We start from the raw sequence: 20,415 nt of genomic DNA, 5'->3' as shown, positions 1-20,415 counted from the left end.
CCACATAACCACAGAGACCTCTTCGGACAGCGCTGGCTCTTCGGCTTTGAAATGGAGATGAGCACCGCCCCCTAGAGTCGGGAACGACTAGCACATATGTGCGAGGGGAACCTTTACCTTTAAAGTTAGTTCTGAGAACATGCGTTGCAAAGCAAAATCATGTATCAATCTGTACACAGAGCACCTGCCATTTTTTTACACAATCATAAGGGTGTGTGCAGGGCTGAATTAGGTAAATGCAATTTATTCAGATAGTTCCTGACTTACAACAGTTCATTTAGCGATTCTTCAAAATTGCAACAGCACTGAAAAAAGTTGACTTATGACCCTTTTTCATAGAACTTTGCAGCATTCCCGTGATCATATGATCCAAATTCAGATGCGTGATAATTGGCTCATAGTTATGACCATTGCTGGGTCCCAAAATCGTGTGATTCCCTTTTGCCACTTTCTGATAAGCAAAGTCAATGGGGAATCACTTAACAACCAGGTTACTAACTGACCAATTGCAGTGATTCACTTTACGGTGGCAAGAAAGGTCGTAAAATGGGGCAAAGCTCACTTAACAAATGTTTCACTTAACTTAATTTGGGGCTTCATCATGATCATAAGTCGAGGACTACCTGTATAGGCATAAGATAAATTTAATTTAATTAATTCAATTTATATGCCCCCCCTCTCCGAAGACTCAGGGCGGCTAAAGAGTGTTTGCAAAATGTAAGAAAAGCTCACAATCGTATTCCAACTCTATTATTATTATTATTATTATTATTATTATTATTATTATTATTATTATTATTATTATTATTATTATTGACATGCAGTATAAAAAAAACCTAGAAGTTACATGAGAATAATAAAAGGAAAAGAAGTTTGCATAGAAGTCATTTCTGGTCAATCTTTTCTATCTGCATTTTCAGTGCCATCATTTTAACAATTTCTGCGGTTTCTCAAGGTTCCTTTAACAGACAAATACTGTATGCATGGCAAAAAGAAAGAAAGATTGCCACTTTGAGCTGAAGGATACTTACAGGCAAACATTTTAAAAGATTTTACCTTTGGCAAGATAGACCAAATTGCAGGTCTCAAGCCAATAGCGGTGACGATATGATGTCACTGAACCGGTTCTGCCCCCCCGCCCCCCGCACCACCCACCCACTCCCGCACTCCACCCATCCACCCCCCGCATTATTCTTACCTTTTATTTGGCCCCACCCCCAATCTATTGCTGCCTCCTGAGTCCCATCTGATGGCTAGAGGGAAAAAAAACTGTTTAAACTCTTGCTGCAGGGCTTCAAAGGGCCACCCTACAGCTGATCAGTGTTAAAAGAAAACAAATGAGTAGACTGCTGCCTGCAAAAATACAGGAGTAGATCAGTGCCTGCAAAAATAAATGGATAAACCAGTGCCTGCAAAAATACATGAGTAGATCAGTGCCTGCAAAAATACATGAGTAGATCAGTGCCTGCAAAAATAAATGGATAAACCAGTGCCTGCAAAAATACATGAGTAGATCAGTGCCTGCAAAAATACATGAGTAGATCAGTGCCTGGAAAAATAAATGGATAAACCAGTGCCTGCAAAAATACATGAGTAGATCAGTGCCTGAAAAAATAAATGGGTAGAGCAGTGCCTGCAAAAAATAAATGGGTAGATCGATACAGCTCTGCAAGCAGTTAAAAGCCTGGTAGACCAGTACCTCTGCTAAATCCTAAATAATTGTCACATGACCATCAAGCCACGCCCACAAAATAAGTCACGCCCACAGAACCGGTAGTAAAAAAAATTAGAACCCACCCCTGACTCTTTTTGAGAGTTCTTGAAGCCACTTGGAGGTTTATCTCTGCCCTCAGGGTGACCTGAATAATGGAATCTCCTTTTACAACACAGTCTTTTCAACAGTTCCACACCCATTTGCACTATTCAGATGACCCTGAAGCCACTAATAAATCTCCAAGTGGCTGCAACAACTCTCAGAGAGAGTGCTAACAACCAGAGCTGACTGCAAGGAATATAAATCCTTTTTTCTCCACTATTCAATCAGAACGGAAGAAGCTTCTTGGATAAGAAGCAAAACCTCTTTAAGGAAAAACAAAGTCCAGTTGCATTTTGAAAAAGCACATTTGAGACTTCTATGAACTTAGAGTATGTTACCTTTACTTTTTTCCCCCTCTGGTTTGTGAAGAATATTAGTCTTTTTCTCAGATGCTTATAAATGGAATCTCTTCTACTTCATTCTTCCCTGAGGTTGGATGTCATTCTACACCAAAATATAAAAATTAATATGATAGATGCCACAGTATCAATGTCAAGTATAATCTCAGTTAGCAATTGGCCTTTAAGGACTGGAATATCATAACAATTTTAAATCTCACCGCTTTATTTTTTTTTCTCCTAGTGGCCAATTTATCCTAAAATTATCCTACGCGATTAGTTTTAAATAAAGAGGCAAACATCTGAAATATTTATCACTCTGATTATTAACTTAATTTATGCTTTGGTGACCAGTTTAAATTAAAATGTTTACTCAGAGATAGACAAAAATTGAAGCAAATTTATTAACATCTGCAAGTACTCAATAGCCTTTATTTTCATATTACGTCCAATAAATCTTCTCACCTTACTTAATGCATTTTTCTCGTTCTCACTTTAATCAATGCCTGCTTCAAACTTGGAAGCCTTGGGATTTAACATCTCATTCTTACTTATTGATTTTGAGCTCAATCCAAACTAATAATACTTACAAGTATATTAGATATTGTGAATTAGGGGGTTTAAGTTGATTATGATTTAAATCCACCCAAATTCAATGAGACTAGTTTAACACTGGTTACATTTCAGTTCTGTTCGTTCTAATCTAATCCAGTGAGGTTGATTTCTCAGAAATGCAGGAAGTCCAACCTTGTTTAGTTTCAGTAGGTCACAGGAGCTGGCTCTTCTCTGTCAGGGCGTTGATTAATCCCATTCTGCTTTTGGGATAATCACCCTGATTAGAGGAGATGGATCGAGACCTTTCCCTGCGAGTATACTTTAAGAAAACAAACCCGAAGAACATATCTTCTAAGAAAACTCATTTATTTGTTATAAAGAAAATAATAAAACATCTCACTAATCTAAGAGTTACATTTTGAAATAGTTCATGCCGGCTATTTCTCAGCTGGACCTTTCTGGCAAGAGAACAAAGGAAGGAGTATGAAGGAATGTGAGGTGGACATGCGCAGTTTTGCTTACTGATAACAATTCTTGGCAAGCTACGGAAAGTCTGATAGTCCAGAAATAATGAGCTCATCTGGTAAATAAAAAAACGCAGTGACATTCTCATCTGAGTTTGGAAGCTCAGCAAGATAGAACCAAGTTAGCAAAGGACCTTAGAATTGATTGGAAGACTGGAAGGTAAAAGCAGCTGGAAATAGCAAAGCAATTCTGTCAGTGGTGGGTTATAAAATTTTTTGCTACCGGTTTGGTGGGTGTGGCTAGGTGGGTGTGGCATGTGAATGAGTAGGTGTGGCCAACTTGACATCACTCATGCCCACATCCACTCAGTTACATGACACCCCCCCCCACCTAGTCACAGCTACAGGAAAAGGTAGGAAAAGTTTTGGGATTTCCACCTATCTACCCCCCTCCCTTTGTCAGTCACTCTCATTTCTCCTCCTTTAGTGGCCCCGGGCCCTAGCCCCACTTCCTCCCCCCCCCACCGCCTCTTTGTTCGGGCTGCTTACCTTCCGCAGCAACTGGTACAGATTCTGGAAGGCAAGCTGGCTGGAGTTTTCAGCTGCCCACATCCAGCTGCCGTTGCTGGAAAGCGGCTGGCAAAGAAGCCTCCCAAGCTTTGCGGCTGCAGCGGCTGGCTGCAGGCCATCAAAAAGTACTGGAGGTCGCGGAAAAAGCTGCTGTCGCCAACATGTTCTTCACGCATGCGCATCCCATTGGACTTGCAAGGCAATGGAATGCACGTGCGCAAAGAACATGGCGGTGATGAACATGGTGGGCAGTGTGAGAGAGCGGCGACCAGGGGACCAGTTTGGGGGTGTGGCCAGCCGGCCATCAGTACCAGTTTGGCGACCCTGGCCAAATTTCCACCAACAATTCGTGTGAACCGGTGTGAACCAGCTGAATACCACCTCTGAATTCTGTACAATCCAATTCACACAAAATGTCTGTTTAGTTATTCTATTGTGACTTTGGAATGTCTTTCCTTTTTAGACTTAGATTAATTGAACAAAAACAAGCAAAGTCATAATTTATTAGAGACTGAAAGCGGGGGTAAAAAAAAAAAAGGAAAATAGAACATAGAACAATAGAGTTGAAATGGACCTCGGAGGTCTTCTAATCCAAACCCCTGCTTGAGCAGGAGACCCTATAGCATTTCAGACAAATATTGTCCAGTCTCTTTTTGAAAGCTTCCAGGGTTGAGTACCCACAACTTCTGAAGGCAAGCCATTCCATCGGTTGATTGCTCTCACTGTTAGAAAATTTCTCCTTAGTTCTAGGTTGCTTCTCTCCTTGGTTAGTTTCTATCCATTGTTCTTCATCTTGCCTTTTTGTGCTTTGGAAAACAGTGTGACCCTGTTTGATCTTTGTATGAGCCCCTCAAATATTGACACACTGCTATCATGTCTCCTCTTCTTTTCACCACGCTAGACATACCCAATTCCTGCAACCGTTCATCGTATGTTTTAGCCTCCAGTCCCCTAATCATCCTTGTTGCTCTTCTTTGCACTCTTTCCAAAGTCTCAACATCTTTTTTATATTGTGGTGGCCAGAACTGGATGCAGTATTCCAGGTATGGCCTTATTAAGACTTTGTAAAGTTGTACTAAAATCTACAATGATCTTGATTCTATCTCTCTATTACTGCAGCCTAGGATTATGTTAGCTTTTTTGTCTGTTGCCATACACTGTTGGCTCATATTTAAGTGATTCTCCACTAAGATTCCATCTATCTGGGCTCTGAATTAATTCCCACTCCTTACCCACAAAAAAGAAGTGTATGCTTTATAACATAGAATAGCAGAGTTGGAAATTCCCTTGGAGGTCTTCTCATCCAGCCCTCTGCTTGAGCAGGAAAACCTATACCAGTGATGGCTAATCTTTTTGCCATTGCGTGGCAGGAGAGAGGGGGGCGGGGGAGGGTCGCACGTGCACATGCCCATGCACATGCGTGCGCAACCCCCTCCCCCCCACTCCTGGCACATGATGGCCTGGTAGGCCCATTTTTCTTTCTTACCTGGTTCCAGATCCTCTTTGTGTATCTGGGAAGGGCGAAAACAGCCTTTCCCACTCCCTTGGAGGCCCTACGGAGGCTGAAAGGGCCCATTTCCCAACTCTCAGTGGGACAGGAAGTGACATTTTTTGCTGTCCCCAGCCTCCAGAACTTCTCTAGGAGTCTCTAGGAGCCTCTCTAGGAGTCTCTGGAGACTGGGGACAGGAAAAAATGTCACTTCCTGTCCCACCGGGAGTCGGGAAATGGGCCCTTTCAGCCTCCGTAGGGCCTCCAAGGGAGTGGGAAAGGCTGTTTTTGCCCTTCCCAGATACACAGAGAGGATCTGGAGCCAGATAAGAAAGAAAAACGGGCCTTCCCCACCCCGCCCCCAGGCCCTCCAGAGGCAGAAAACAGCCTGTTTCCCTACTTCTGGGAAGTGGGCCCGAAAATCAGCTGGCCAGCTCGCGCATGCCCCTAGAGTTGAGCTGGCGTGCCCACTAATATGACTCCGCGTACCATCTGTGGCACGTGTGCCATAGGTTCGCCATTACGGTCCTATACCATTTCAGACAAGTGGCTTATCCAGTCTCTTCTCAAAAGCATCTAGTGATGGGGCACTCACAACTTCTGAAGGCAAGCCATTCCATTGGTTAATTGCTCTCACCATTAGGAAATTTGTCCTTATAGACTAAAACAGTTATTTTATTTTATTTTTGTTTGTTTGTTTGACTCGTATGCCATCCATCTCAGCTACATGTGACTGGGCGGCTTAAAGACATTAAACATTTGGCATTACAGCATATAATATGGTTACATGAAGCCTATTATTTGGAAAAGGGAGATATGCCATTTTAAAAATTAAAATTGGCCATTTCAACTATGACAAAGAGCTAGAGTAAACATTCATATTTTGCTTTCGAGATTTGTTTGTCTGAAACTGATTAGCATCCTGGTGAGGGTGCAAATTGAATTAATTTGTATACAATTATTTTTTCCCACTTTATCTAGTCTTAAATCTGCACGTCAGTTTTCAGCAATACAACTAATGAAGCTAAATGCATTGATTGTAAACAAAAAGCAAAATTGTAATCAGATGTATTGGTATCTTTCAGCTAGATTGTAAAGTTGAAGATTGCAAAAGGATTTATGAACTATATGCTTTTCAGTCCTTTAATTAAAACTTCTAAAACGTGAACATTAAAACACAGGTACAGTTAGTCCCAGTTTCCCCTTAGTTTTATCCCATGAGGAAAAGAAAACGTTGCAGTGCAGATCTCAAAGGAATGTATCTTTCCAAACTTCAAATATTTAATTTGTTTAATAGTGCAATGCAAACAACATGAGGTAATAATGTATGCCAGATTTTCCTCAACTGCTGGGAATAACCTGCTGATACTTAAGAAAGGAGAACCCAGTGAAGCCTACAGAGAAAGCAAAAACAGGGCTATTTAGTTCCCAAATTAAAATATTGCACAAAGTTGAGTTTCCACTAGTATCATGATGGCTGAGAATTTCGTTACGTATTTCATGATTTTAACCCATAACCACAGACCTGCGGTCATGGTGACCGCAACAGTTTTTCAAAATGTTTGGAACACCCCTATTTTTAGAAATGGACCATTCTGGTTGCGAACAGGTTTTGTTTTCCCACCAATAAGGGTGTATGCAGCATCGCGCTTATGTAAGTTATTTGGTGTTTTCTGTAGTGGCGTTTGAATTTGAATTGTGGTCATTTTGACCGCAGATCTTTGTTAACGTATATGTTTTTTATAACGTCGGGGCCACATTTTCTGCCAAAAAATTTCTACCCAAACTTCAAAGAAACTGTTCAAACATGGTATGAAGAAGCAGAGCGTGATCTGAGTGAAGTGGAATCAGATTGCAATGAAAATTTTGTAATGGACGAGGAGGAACCCGCCCCCATCGCCAATTCTGATATGAGCGATAATGACACTCCTGATGAAATTGATGACCAGGTACAATCTACGTCGTGCAATAATTTATATGGCAGGAACAAATTCAAATGGTCTTCTGCACCTTTTGGAAGCAATAGATCCAGAACCACTAGTCACAATATTGTAGTGCAATTACTTGGACTACGGCCAGTAGCTAGAGCGGTCATTATGACTGCATGTCTGTAATAGCGTAGCCGAAATACTACGTCTGTGGTTAAGGCTTAATACTTGGCTCTAAATTACTAAGGTATGTACAAATTTATGGGTGGCAAACTGATCGTGTTGCTTCATCTCTTATCCAGGTTGTTTGGAACTTAAGGAAGATACCATTGAAAACCTCCTAGCAGCTGCGTGTCTCCTTCAACTCCCTCAAGTGGTTGAAGTCTGTTGTCATTTCCTCATGAAGCTTTTACATCCGTCCAACTGTTTGGGAATCCGGGCTTTTGCGGATGCTCAAGGATGCACAGAACTTATGAAGGTGGCTCACAGTTACACCATGGTAAGGAAGTGCTGATATGCCTTATGGTCACGGCATGGAATCCAAAGATAATGTAGAGTGCACAGAAGCTATGAAGGTTGCTCACGGATATCCCAAAGGTGCTTTTTCAAGAGGCGACTGGACTTTCTGGTTTTTCTTCGAAGACGTTTCGCTTTTCATCAGAGGTGGGATTCACTTACCTACTTACCTACTGGTTCACAAATGTGAGCTTGCACACGCCACCATCCACGCATGCTCGGCTTTCTGCACATGCTCTTTGCTTGTGCACACAGCCCCCAAAACATGGTGAAATAGGACGGCATTATATCTGAGCAGGTGGGCTGGGCCTACCGCAGTTGCCGCTACTGGACAGAACCAGCTGAATCCCACCACTGCTTCTCCTCCAAGAAGCTTCTTCAGCTCTGGGATGAGAAGTGAAATGTCTTCAAAGAAAAATTAGGAAGTCCAGTTGGCTCAGGAAAAAGTGCCTTTGGGACAACCATGACTTGGATGACTGAAAATCTCCATAGTCACAGATATCCAGTGATAAGGAATCCTAATATGCCATCATCACAGCATAGGAGCAACGTAGCTTGAGTGGTTGGAACCCATGGCAGGAGGTTACCAAGCCCCCATTCGAGACCCAAGAGGTGATGTGGGGGCGGGGTTGAGCTCTCGTCCTTCACTCCAGCTCCTGCTGGGGACATGAAAGGAGCCCCCAACTGGATGTCCCCAGGGTAACGGTGATGTCACCGGCTAATCCTTTCAACCCAGAAGCCCCTCGGTGCTTCTGAATCAAGTGCAAGTCACAGCATGACATCCAAAGATATGTAGAATGCACAGAAGTTTACAAAAGGAGTTCACAGTTATATAAAGAATTCTGATACGATACAGTGTATTATCAAGGGATAAAACCTTTTAATGAAACAGTTGGTTTCCCTTTTTGGCAGCTTGGTTCCTATAATGCTTGAAAGCTTCGTACGAAGGTACCAAGAGTTTTCACTGTTGAGAAAGCAATATTATGAATAAAAGGATTGAACTGGCTACTACCCATGCATTCTGATAACATTTCAAAACTTCCCTTACGTTTTTGTGTTGCAGAAGCTATTAAGCATGTATGTTAAGATAGGGTAATTATGAAATCATAGTATAAGTACTAATCTATTGGCTATTGAGAGACTCTTATTTGAATAAATGCACGCAACGTATCTATGCCAGACATTTACATGAAAACTTAACAGATTGGTTTGAGAATGAAAACAATTTGGCAGATGGAAACAGGTGTTACTTCAGGACCAGCTGTTACATCAATCAAGCATAAATATTACAACATCTGGTAGAAAAATAAATTGCCAAATGATTCAAGCTGTTGTGTATTGCAAACTTCAAAAGGAGTTCAACCCAATATCCTACAGGAGATTCTTCTGCCTTCTTATAGAAATATACACTTTTGTGTTAGGAGTCCCACATAAAGATATGCATTAGGACATCTAACCAAATAAATTTTGGTTAGGAAATGTGTGAGAAAATTTACATTTGGGGTACCATTACTGTTTAATTTTATCAGTTAAATTTTACTGTTTAATTTGATCAGTTATTCCATAACTTTCTGATTTGAGTTATCATCCAGCATAGTGAGAAACACACTTATGGTCCTCGACTTACAACAGTTCATTCAAAGTTACAACGGCACTGAAAAAAAATGACATGACCTTTTTTTCACATTTAAGACCATTGCAGCATCCCCCCATGGTCACGTAATCCAAATTCAAATGCCTGGCAATGGACTCGTATTTATGACAATTTCACTATCCCTTGGTAGTACAGGGGTTTAAGGCACCCTGTTATTAAGCTGGTTATTAAGACCAGCTGCCTGCAATTACTGCAGGGTTCGAATCTCGCCAAGGCTCAAGGCTGACTCAGCCTTCCATCCTTTCTAAGGTAGGTAAATTGAGGACCCAGTTGTGGGGGCAATAAGCTGACTTTGTATAAATGTACAAAAGGATGAAGGCTATTGCTGAGCACATTGTAAGCCGCCCTGAGTCTTCGGAGAAGGGCGGCATATAAATCAAATTAAAAAAAAAAAAAAGACGTCCAAGAGTTAAAAACCAAACCAGCCGACAAAATCCTTTTCCTTATGATAACGGAACTTGGCAGCAACCTAGTGGTTGCCTGCCAAGAGTTTATTATTCACAAAGGGAAGAGATAACTTCTCTCCGCTTCTGGTACATCAAAGTAAAATGTTCAATAATTACAGAGTAACTTAAGTCCAAATATAATCCAGCAAAGTCTATAGCAAAAGTCAGGCAATGCAGAATGGCGTGGAAGCTTTCAGCTTTGTTCGTCACAAGGCTTGACTGGCCACCACGCTCCCTTTTATACCCTGTGGAGTGTGGTCCAGTGACTCAGCCTTATCTCGGGCTTTTTTTCTATTGTGTGTGCTTATCTCTGTGACGCTGGCATGGATCCAGCCAAGACTCATCTCCCTCATTACTGTCCACCTGTGGCTGCCCCGGCCCTATCTCTTACCCTTCGGCGGACACCGAAGGCATTGCCAAAGAGGAGGGTCCTGGAGAGGGAGGCCTTGCCAACTCCCCTCCTTCACTCTCGGAGTCCTCTCCTGCCGATGACACAGGCTCAGGTAACGGAGCCACAACAATACCTATTGGTATTTTGTTTCATACAGATATTCAGTACATTGAGTAGAATATACTGTAAAATAAAATAAATCCAATTAGAAAGGAAGGCTTATATATTCCTTGACAGCAGAGTGTAACATAATGTAATGAATGGCCCCCAAAAGTAGAATTCAGATTTCTAGGAATGTAGACTGTATAGTTAAGGGCAGGGTGGTATTCACTTACCTTCGCTACCAGTTCGCAAACGTGATTGCATGCACCACCTCCGCACATGCATAGAGTATCAAAAATGGGATGTGATGATGGCTGGGCGGGTGGGCGGAGCCTCCCAAAGCCACTACCGATTCTCCTGAACCGGATAGAACTGGCTAAATACCACCACTGATCAAGGGATTCCATTTCAGACTTGGAATCAAGTTCCTTCCTATCTTAATAGGGTTTCTGGATTGTGTATAAGAAACAGATGTATCTTATATGCTTGCATAACATTTAAGCATAAGGAATCAAAAGTCATTTCCTAACAAGTAAATGAAAAGAGAGAAAGAACAAAACAATGATTTCCCAGATAAAACATATTCAACGCTTGTTGCACTCAATTTGATCTGTATGGTTGAATATACTATTACAATATTTGGCTGATAGACACTGCATGATTAGAGAGATATCTGGCTGTTCTGGTCTAGATTGAAATTATTCCTTTAGTAATGAGCTGTGTCTTAAACGCAGCTGCTGTACTTTGGCTTGGCCAGGTTTCTATTAGCACAAAATGGCATTCTCAGTTGGCTATTAAGATAGTGTTTTCTCCTGACAGATACATCCTTCTAGAATAAATGTTTTTCACTCATGGTTCAAGAAACTAAGCTTCATTGGAATATTAAGCAGCACTTTGTACAAATTTTAAATTTCAGGAAGATTAATGAGACACTGACAAGAAATATTGAATGGAAATTACCATATTTTTTGGAGTATAAGGCGTACCTTTTTCCCCCTAAAAGGGGGTGAAAAATTAGGTGTGTCTTATACACTGAATGTAGCCACGCCCATCCACTGTCCCCCACCCTTTCGCCTCTGCCTTGCAGCAGTTACCTCCTTGCAAGCAAACAGCAAGAAAAAACAGCTCTTTTCAGCTTCAGCACAGTTTAATTAGCACAAGTTGATTAGATCGGCCTCCTGACTTTCAGCTGATTTCCTCTCAGCTGTTTTGCGCTCTGCTGCTTGCTGCAAAGAGGTAAATTACTGGAGCAGATTTTTTTTTTCCTTGTACTAATCAAGCTATGTTGAAAACGAAAATGAAAGTAAAGCAGGCAGTTTGCTGTTTGCTGCAACAAAATTGCTCAGAGACAGAGGCAGAGGGAGATTTCTTTTTCTTCTTTTCCTCATCAAAAAAGGTAGCTGTATCTTATTATCCGGTGTGTCTTATACTCTGAAAAATACGGTATATATTTGTATTCCTGTCTGCATATGGCCTGAGTGTTGAGCCCAGGATTGAGGCTTGATCCATTTCCTGGTTAACATCTACTTTGAAGATGGCTCCAGATGTTTCATCCAAACCAATTTAGGATAATAGAAGCTGTCCTTTTTTTAAAAAATGAGAATTTGTAATTCCATAGGAAATATTAATAGGCCCATCCACAAGTGGCAAAGATGTCCAGAGCAGATTTTTATAGTTACTTAAAAATATGTAGAGTACAAAATAACAATAACAATAGGAAGAAAGAGGAAGAGGAGGAGGAGGAGGAGGAGGAGGAGGAGGAAGAAGAAGAAGAAGAAGAAGAAGAAGAAGAAGAAGAAGAAGAAGAAGAAGAAGAAGAAGAAGAAGAAGAAGAAGAAGAAGAAGAAGACGACAAATTCAGGGGTTGCCACAAAGAAGAGGGAGTCAAGGTTTTCTCCAAAGCACCTGAGGGTAGGACAAGAAGCAATGGATAGAAACTAATCAAGGAGAGAATCAACCTCCTCATTTTATCAACTTTGGAAGGATGGAAGGCTGAGTTGACCTTGAGCCCCACCAGGATTGAACTTCAGGCTGTAGGCAGAGTTTGTCTGCAGTACTTCACTTAACCACTGCACCATCAGGAGAAAATAATGAAGTAGACTTATGTAAATGACATTCCCTGTGCCTTTCTGTACTATTTTTTCTTGCACAATGAAAGCGCCTACTATTCCTTTTTGTTCGTTAAACTTCTCGCCTCTCTGTTTATCAGGATCTCATCAACATCACATAACCATGACTTCCCTTCTCCTTCCTCTGTGTTCGCTCTTCTTTCAAATATTTGTTTTGCAATTCCATCTCCCTTCTTCCTCCCTCTATCAACAACCCGCCTCTTACCTGCTTCAATATACATTCCTAACAATTTATTTTGTCATTTGACGGCGAAACGTTGGAAGCTCCCTGTTCTGATTGTTTTCCACTGTACTTCCAATTCTCCCTTCTTTATAACTTCTCCAACCAACCACTTTTCTATAAATGGAGCAAATATTTATGTAGCTGACCACATCTCCGCCACAAGCTTTCTGCCAGAATTTGAACATCTAAATATTTCTTTTTCCAGCGTTATAAACATTCTAGCAAGGCACACACATCCGTCTATTTGCTCCAGCTTTTCACTATATATGTTTTGCTTGCAATATTCCATTTTCCTTTTCAAACAGAAACACCTTGGGGCTGGTAGAAAATACCTTCATCTTTGATGCATTACTTTTCGGATCCATTTCCTGGCATGGTTTGTTGAAAATCATTCAGGTTCTCCATCAGCAACCCAGCTTCATCTGCATACAGAAACACACACTTCCATGTCCCCCAATCCGACATCCTTTTGCCACAAACAGAGCCAAGATTTTTTTCTTCCAAAAGACACTAAATGACAAAAGGGGACATTATGCACTCTTACCTCCTATCAAATGATTCTTGCGCAATGTTCTTTATTTCTATCATACCAAACCTTTGCACATCTTCAGCACCATATCCACACGAGAGATTCCATAATTTAAGAGGTTTTGCTTTTCTCCACTCTTCCTCTATATCCGTGTTTCTCAACCTCAGCAATGTTGAGATGTGGGGACTTCAACTCTCAGAATTCTGGAGGTTGAAATCCATACATCTTAAAGATTGTTCTATATCAGGGGTGTCGAACTCAAGGCCCACAGGCCGGATCCAGTCCGTGGAATGCTTAAATCTAGACCATGTGTTCTTCCCCAGCTACGGACCCCAAAGAACGCAGCACACACAAAGTCCGTACAAACCTTAGTTTACTAAATTAAATAAGTTTTTTTTCCAAACAAAGGCTGTTAATTAACTTTCTTAACAGCCTACAAAAATCCAAAGAATAAATAATCTTAATCTTACTATGATTGGCAGAAAGCCCAGAAGCAATTTGCAAAGAACTAAGATCAAGGCACGAAGGAGAGTGAACAAGTTGTTCCCTACAAATTGCTTCAGTCGGCGTTCCTCCTTAAATAAGCTAAGGGAGTGGCCAATTAGCCACAAGTCTTACTCTCGAGGAGACCTCCTCCTGAGGAGCTACTCCTGCCTTTTGGCAGCTCTGTGCGCCCGTGCATCGAGAAGAGGCTCCTCCTCTTCGTCCTCTTCACTTAAGGGAGCTTTTGGAGGTTCTGAAGGCCCTGGCTGAGTCCCTGCCTCTGGCAGCACATCTTCTCCAACCTCATTGTCCGACTTGAGTGCTAGCTGCACAGGCTGCTGGCGCAGCACCACACCAGCCTCCTCGCTGTCCGAATCAGCCACCAGCCGCACAGGCCGCGTACATCCACAACACCATGGGGCTGCCCTGGAACAGTGAAGGATTGGCCCATGGTGCCTCTGCCAGTGAAAAAAGAGCTCAGGAGGGCCACAGGCAGCCTTTCTTAGCTCCATTTTCACTGCCAGAGGGTTGCAGGAAGTCGTCACAGCCAAAAACGGAGATCAGGAGCCCCTTTTCTCTAGCAGAGTACTCAGGCCCCCAACACAAGTCATGTCGAGCTGGCCATGCCCACCCTGGCCCCACGAGGTCAAACAAAACCCTGATGCGGCCCTCAATGAAATCGACTTTGACACCCCCTGCTCTATACCAAGAACATGTATTTCTCAATCATCTGCTGAAAATCTCATATGGAAAGATTGCCAGTACACAGTTGTACTTCATTTTCCCAATTTTTCTCATTTTCACTTCTTATTCTCTTTCAGTCGAAATCCTGGGCAGCCTAATTAACAACCTAAACCCTCCTGGTGATGTTATATTCCTCCTTGCAATTTTTCCTTTGGTAGAGGAGAGCAGTAACAATAGGACCACAGTCATTAGACACAGTCGCAGTCTCTGCCCTCGTTAAATAATTCTCACCACCTTCCTTAAGCAAACTGCTTTTCCTTTTTTTTAAAAAAAATATATATTTTAAATTCATAATTCAACCTGCATCCTCACATCCAAGCATGTTTTCATCTATTCCACTTTCCTTCAGATTTAGTACACTCTTCTAGAATAGAATAACAGAGTTGGAAGGGACCTTGGAGGTCTTCTAGTCCAACCCCCTGCTCAGGCAGGAAACCCTATATCATTTCAGACAAATGGTTGTCCAATCTCTTCTGAAAAAACTTCCAATGTTGGAGTATCCACAACTTCTGGAGGCAAGTTGTTCCACTGGTTAATTGTTCTAACTGTCAGGAAATTTCTTCTTAGTTCTAGTTTGCTTCTCTCCTTGATTAGTTTCCACCCATTGCTTCTTCTCCTGCCTTCAGGTGCATTGTAGAATAGCTTGATCCTCTCTTCTTTGTGGCGACCCCTGAGATATTGGAACACTGCTATCATGTCTCCCCTAATCCTTCTTTTCATCAAATTAGACATACCCAATTCCAGCAACCGTTCTTCATAAGTTTTAGCCTCCAGTCCCCTAATCATCTTTGTTGCTCTTCTCTGCGCTCTTTCTAGAGTCTCAACATCTTTTTTACATTGTGGCGACTAAAACTGGATGCAGTATTCCAAGTGTGGCCTTACCAAGGCATTATAAGGTGGTATTAACACTTCATGTGATCTTGATTCTATCCCTCTGTTAATGCAGACTAGAATTGTGTTGGCTTTTTTTGGCAGCTGCAGCATACTGCTGGCTCATATTTAAGTAGTTGTCCACTAGGACTCCAAGATCTCTCTCACTATTATTGAGTAAGGTACCACCTATACCCGTGATGGCGAACCTATGGCACACGTGCCACAAGTGGCACATGGAGCCTTATCGGTGGGCACGTGAGCTCAGCAAAGGTGTGCATGTGCGTGCCGGCCACCTGATTTTTGGGCCTTCTAAGCCCACCGGAAGTCAGCAAACAGGCCATTTCTGGCCTCCGGAGGGCCTCCGGGGGATGGGGAAGGCCATTTTTGCCCTCCCAAGGCTCCTAGAAAGCCTCTGGAGTCTGGGGAGGGTGAAAAATAGGCCCACCATTCCCTCACGTGGCAAAAGCAGGGGTCGCGTGAGGGGGTTGCGCGTGCATGCATGGCAGGGCAGGGCGCATAGAATTATGGGTGTGGGCACGTGTGCGTGCAACCGCCCCCCATTTTTGGCACACGATGGCAAAAAGGTTAGCCATCACTGACCTATACTGTACCTGTGCATTTGGTTTTTCTTGCCTAAATGTAGAACCTTACTTAAGTCACCATTGAATTTCAATGGTTTTGCTCTCTTAGTTTCACAGGCACACAAATCCATTCCATTCATGTTCATGAGCATTGATTCTTGCTAGATGTCAAGTCATAACATTCCATGTTCTGTAAGTATCACTAATGGCCAATAAACAATGACTTCCATTGCCCTCCGTGATTTTGACAACAAAAGTCTGTCTGACCTTGTAGTATCTCCATTGTAAGAACTGTAAATTAGTATCCATTAAGCAGAATATTTGTAGCTCAGGGTTGAAGTGAAGGGTCCTTGGTGTTCTTTCAGCTTAATTGTTTTCTTGCAGATGTTGCAATACCTGAGTAGGTAACATCATCAGTGCTAGACTGGATTAGCATTGATGATGTTACCTAATCTGGGTAATGAAATACATTGTCTGTAAGAAAATAACCAAGCTCAGAGAGCACTAACCTTAACCCTAACTGCCACTATAATTAGTTTTTAAACTCTAAATATTTATTTGCTTGCTTGCTTTGTTTGCTTATTAAATTTTTAATACTCCTATCTCCCCTACAAGGTGACTCTCAACTTTCAATTAACAAAGTGTTCTGACTTAGGCTCTCTTAACAAGCAGGAGGCAGAAATTACTCTTTTATTTACACGACTGTGAATTACGTTCGTTCACAGTCAGCAAGGATTGTCCAAAGAGTTTTTCAAAGGAATATTTCTCAACACGAGAAACCAAGAGCCTTGGTAGTACAGTGGTCTAAGGCACCCTGTTATTAAGCTGGTTATTAAGACCAGCTGCCTGCAATTACTGCAGGTTCGAATCTCGCCAGGCTCAAGGTTGACTCAGCCTTCCATCCTTTCTAAGGTAGGTAAATTGAGGACCCAGATTGTGGGGGCAATAAGCTGACTTTGTATAAATATACAAAAGTATGAAGGCTGTTGCTGAGCACATTGTAAGCCGCCCTGAGTCTCCGGAGAAGGACGGCATATAAATCAAATTAAAAACAAACAAACAAACACCTTATCTCGTTTGGCAAGCTGCCATGTAAATTGTTTCCAACCGCAGTACAAGGCAAAACTTTTAACAGAGTCTCTCAGAGTCACAGAATGAATGAATTGTTTTCTGCAAAAGCCCACTCCCTGTTTGCACCTCTTTTATTTTCACATCTCCAAGGTGTGGCTTTTACTCCCGAGCTGACTCTGCTTTCTTAACTGTTCTTGTCTTCTGGCAACTCTGCGCATGCGCACACTGGGATCGGGCTCCAGCTGTTCCTCTGCCTTGCTGCTGTCTATCTCCCTCTCTGCCTCCAATGCAGACCCCTCTTCTGAGCTTTCCCCAGCCCACAGGACTGGCCCAAGTTACTCCCCAACCTCCTCACTGTCCGACTTTGCTGCCAGCTCTGCTGGCTGTCGGCCGGCCACAACACAAAGCAAGAGAGGAGGTCAACCTCTGTAGGGTGGAGAAAGGCTTCACAAAGCAATGGAAAGATACAGTGGTGAAATCCAATATTGTTTTACTACTGGTTCTGTGGGCATGGCTTGGTGGGTGTGGCAGGGGAAGGACACTGCAAAATCTCCATTCCCTCCCCACTCCAGGGGAAGGATACTGCAAAATCTCCATTCCCACCCCACTCCAGGGGAAGGGTACTGCAAAATCTCCATTCCCACCCCACTCCAGGGGAAGGGTACTGCAAAATCTCCATTCCCTTCCCACTCCAGGGGAAGGGTACTGCAAAATCTCCATTCCCACCCCACTCCAGGGGAAGGGTACTGCAAAATCTCCATTCCCACCCCACTCCAGGGGAAGGATACTGCAAAATCCCCATTCCCTCCCCACTTCTAGGGGAAGGATATTGCAAAATCTCCATTCCCACCCCACTCCTGGGGGAAGGATATTGCAAAACCTCCATTCCCATTCCCATCCCCACTTCTGGGGGAAGGATATTTCAAGATTTCCACCCCACTCTGGGGTCAACCAGAGGTGGTATTTGCCGGTTCTCTGAACTACTCAAATTTTCCGCTACCGGTTCTCCATAATCTGTCAGAACCTGCTGGATTTCACTCCTGGAAAGATACCTCCTTTGTGCTAAAGGCAGTAGCCAAAATGGTGTTTTCGGTACTCCGATAACACTTAGAAGTTGCTTTTTCTCCACTCACGTATTTGCTGTAAACAGCTGTTCTTCATACAATCATTGCTTTGTGATTTTTTTGCTATCTGGCATTGCTTCTTGGAAATCAATGGGTGTGCTTAGAATACTTATCCCAAGGTGGAACTGTTTTGTAACAAGCTTTGCCATTTGGAACACTCCTTCCGTAGCGCATTATCAAGGCTCGGCGGGAAGGAAGAGCTAAGGTGAACATTTATGCACCCACAGAGGTGCAGCCAGTCAAATTGGAAGGCATGTAAAGGAAGACAACTGAGGAGAGTGAAATGCTTCAGATCCTATCCGAAAAGTAGTTAAGTAAATAGTCCGTGGTTAATTAGTCTGCCATCTAATGCCTAATTTAACCCTAAGGATTTGCATCCTTATTTCCTTTTTTTTTTGAAAAAAAAAAACTCTATAAAATAAGGCTAAATTACTATACAAGCATCAGTCAGCCTGCTGCTCAAACTGAGTGATTTTACATTTAAGATGGAAATGAGATGCAACCCCATCAAAAAGTGCCATAAAATTCAATTTAGATTACTTTGTGGGGAGGGGGGAATCTATTCATTCACTCTCATTATATAGCAGAAGAGGCTTATTCCCTCACAAGAATAGGTCATATTCACTTTTATGGGGAAAAAAATAGCTTTATTATCTAATGGAAAGAAGTTGATGCACCACTGACAGTATGGATTGTGAAAAAGAAATTACTAAATGTCTAAATAATCATTTAAATTCATTCAGATAAAAAAAGGAATAAGTGCATCTTTCTAAGCTCTCTGTATTTCTTTCTAGGAAAGGAGTGCTAGTCTACTTGATATGTTATGGGGTTGTTGTTTTGTTTTTTTTGAAATTCCTGACCTATGACTTAGTCTAGTTATCTGGGGTTTAAGCCACCTTCTTCTGCAAAAGAGATAAAGGGGATTGAAGGCAAAATTAAATCAGGATTTTTTAAAGAATCTTAAAAATGATTTAAAATTAGATTTTGGTCAGTTTTCCATAGGCTAGGCAAAAAATAGCAGTCTGTATAGATTATTTTTCAGGCCCTAAGATCATAAAGGAAAGGAAAGTTCATTTTGTGTTATTTGTGTCCGAAACCCTTTAAATGTTTTGAATTTTATTCTGTAAGAACAGAGCTCACTTATTTATTTATTTATTTTATTTATTTTATTATATTTTTATACCGCCCTTCTCCCGAAGGATTCAGGGCGGTGAACAGCCATAATAAAACAATATGCAAGACAAATTTAAAAACCATATTAAAATAATTAAATTTTGGCCGAATTTAAAATTCCCATTCTAAAACCCTTCTAAAACCATATTAAAAACCCATATTTAAAACCTGATTAAAATTATTGTCCCATCAGACCGGCTTGCTGGAATAACAGGGTCTTCAGTGCACGACGGAAGGCACGGAGGTTGGGGATCCTTCATATGTCCGGGGGCAATTCGTTCCATAGGGCAGGAGCCCCCACAGAGAAGGCTCTTCCCCTGGGAGTCGCCAGTCGATATTGTTTGGCCTATGGCACCCTGAGGAGGCCCTCTCTGTGGGAGCGTATCGGTCGGTGGGAGGCTGTCAGTGGCAGCAGGTGGTCCTCTAAGTATCCAGGCCCTAAGCCATGGAGCACTTTAAAGGTGGTAACCTTTGACTTGAACCATTTTGGTTTAAATATCAGAAATAAGCTTAAGTTAAAAAGGTAAAGGTAAAGATTCCCCTGGCACATATGTGCTAGTCGTTCCTGACTCTAGGAGGCAGTGCTCATCTCCATTTCAAAGCTGAAGAGCCAGCGCTGTCCGAAGACATCTCCGTGGTCATGTGGCTGGCATGACTAAATGCCAAAGGTGCATGGAACGCTGTTACCTTCCCACCAAAGGTGGTCCTTATCCTTCCCACCAAAGGTGGTCCTTATTTTTCTACTTGCCTTTTTTACGTGCTTCCGAACTGCTAGGTTGGCAGAAGCTGGGACAAGTAACGGGAGCTCACCCCATTACGCAGCTAGGGATTCGAACCGCTGAACTGCTGACCTTTCGATCGACAAGCTCAGCGTCTTAGCCTCTGAGCCACCGCATCCCTCTTAAACTTAAGTTAGGTTATATTTATTTTCTGTTTCATGCGCATTCTTATTGTTTAATCCATTTAGTGCCTTTCCATCTATTCCTTTTTAAACTCCCACAATTATCTATGGACTAAAGAACCCATCCTCTGGATATGATTATGATTTTTTTCCCCTCACAGATAATGACTTTCATGTCTTCAGAAATTTTAAGAAGAGACTGGACAACCATTTGCCTGACATGATATAGGCAGTGGTGGGCTGCAGCTGGTTCGCACTGGTTCAGGCAACAGAGTTGACTGACAGACTGCTGCAGAAGACTGAGTGGTGTTACAT

The 20,415-nt window shown here is 42.2% G+C and overlaps 1 protein-coding gene across 2 annotated transcripts in view; it reads left to right on the top strand.

Annotated features, from left to right (window-relative positions):
• The window catches only part of KLHL1 (kelch like family member 1), a 163,085-nt gene that overhangs the window by 64,517 nt on the left and 78,153 nt on the right, over nucleotides 1–20,415 (top strand). For both annotated transcript variants that reach the window (XM_070942781.1, XM_070942779.1), the window contains one exon: nucleotides 7,463–7,659. In XM_070942781.1, coding sequence (XP_070798882.1) covers nucleotides 7,463–7,659 — 197 coding nt within the window. The remainder of the gene's footprint in view (nucleotides 1–7,462; nucleotides 7,660–20,415) is intronic.

Source organism: Pituophis catenifer, unplaced genomic scaffold (genome assembly GCF_029215685.1).
Source record: "Pituophis catenifer annectens isolate HBS135680 unplaced genomic scaffold, rPitCat1.0.hap2 SCAF_4, whole genome shotgun sequence".
NCBI classification, from domain to species: Eukaryota; Metazoa; Chordata; class Lepidosauria; order Squamata; family Colubridae; genus Pituophis; species Pituophis catenifer.
The sequence above is the reverse complement of the archived record's forward strand: the minus strand, read 5'-3'. Positions and strand labels throughout refer to the sequence as shown.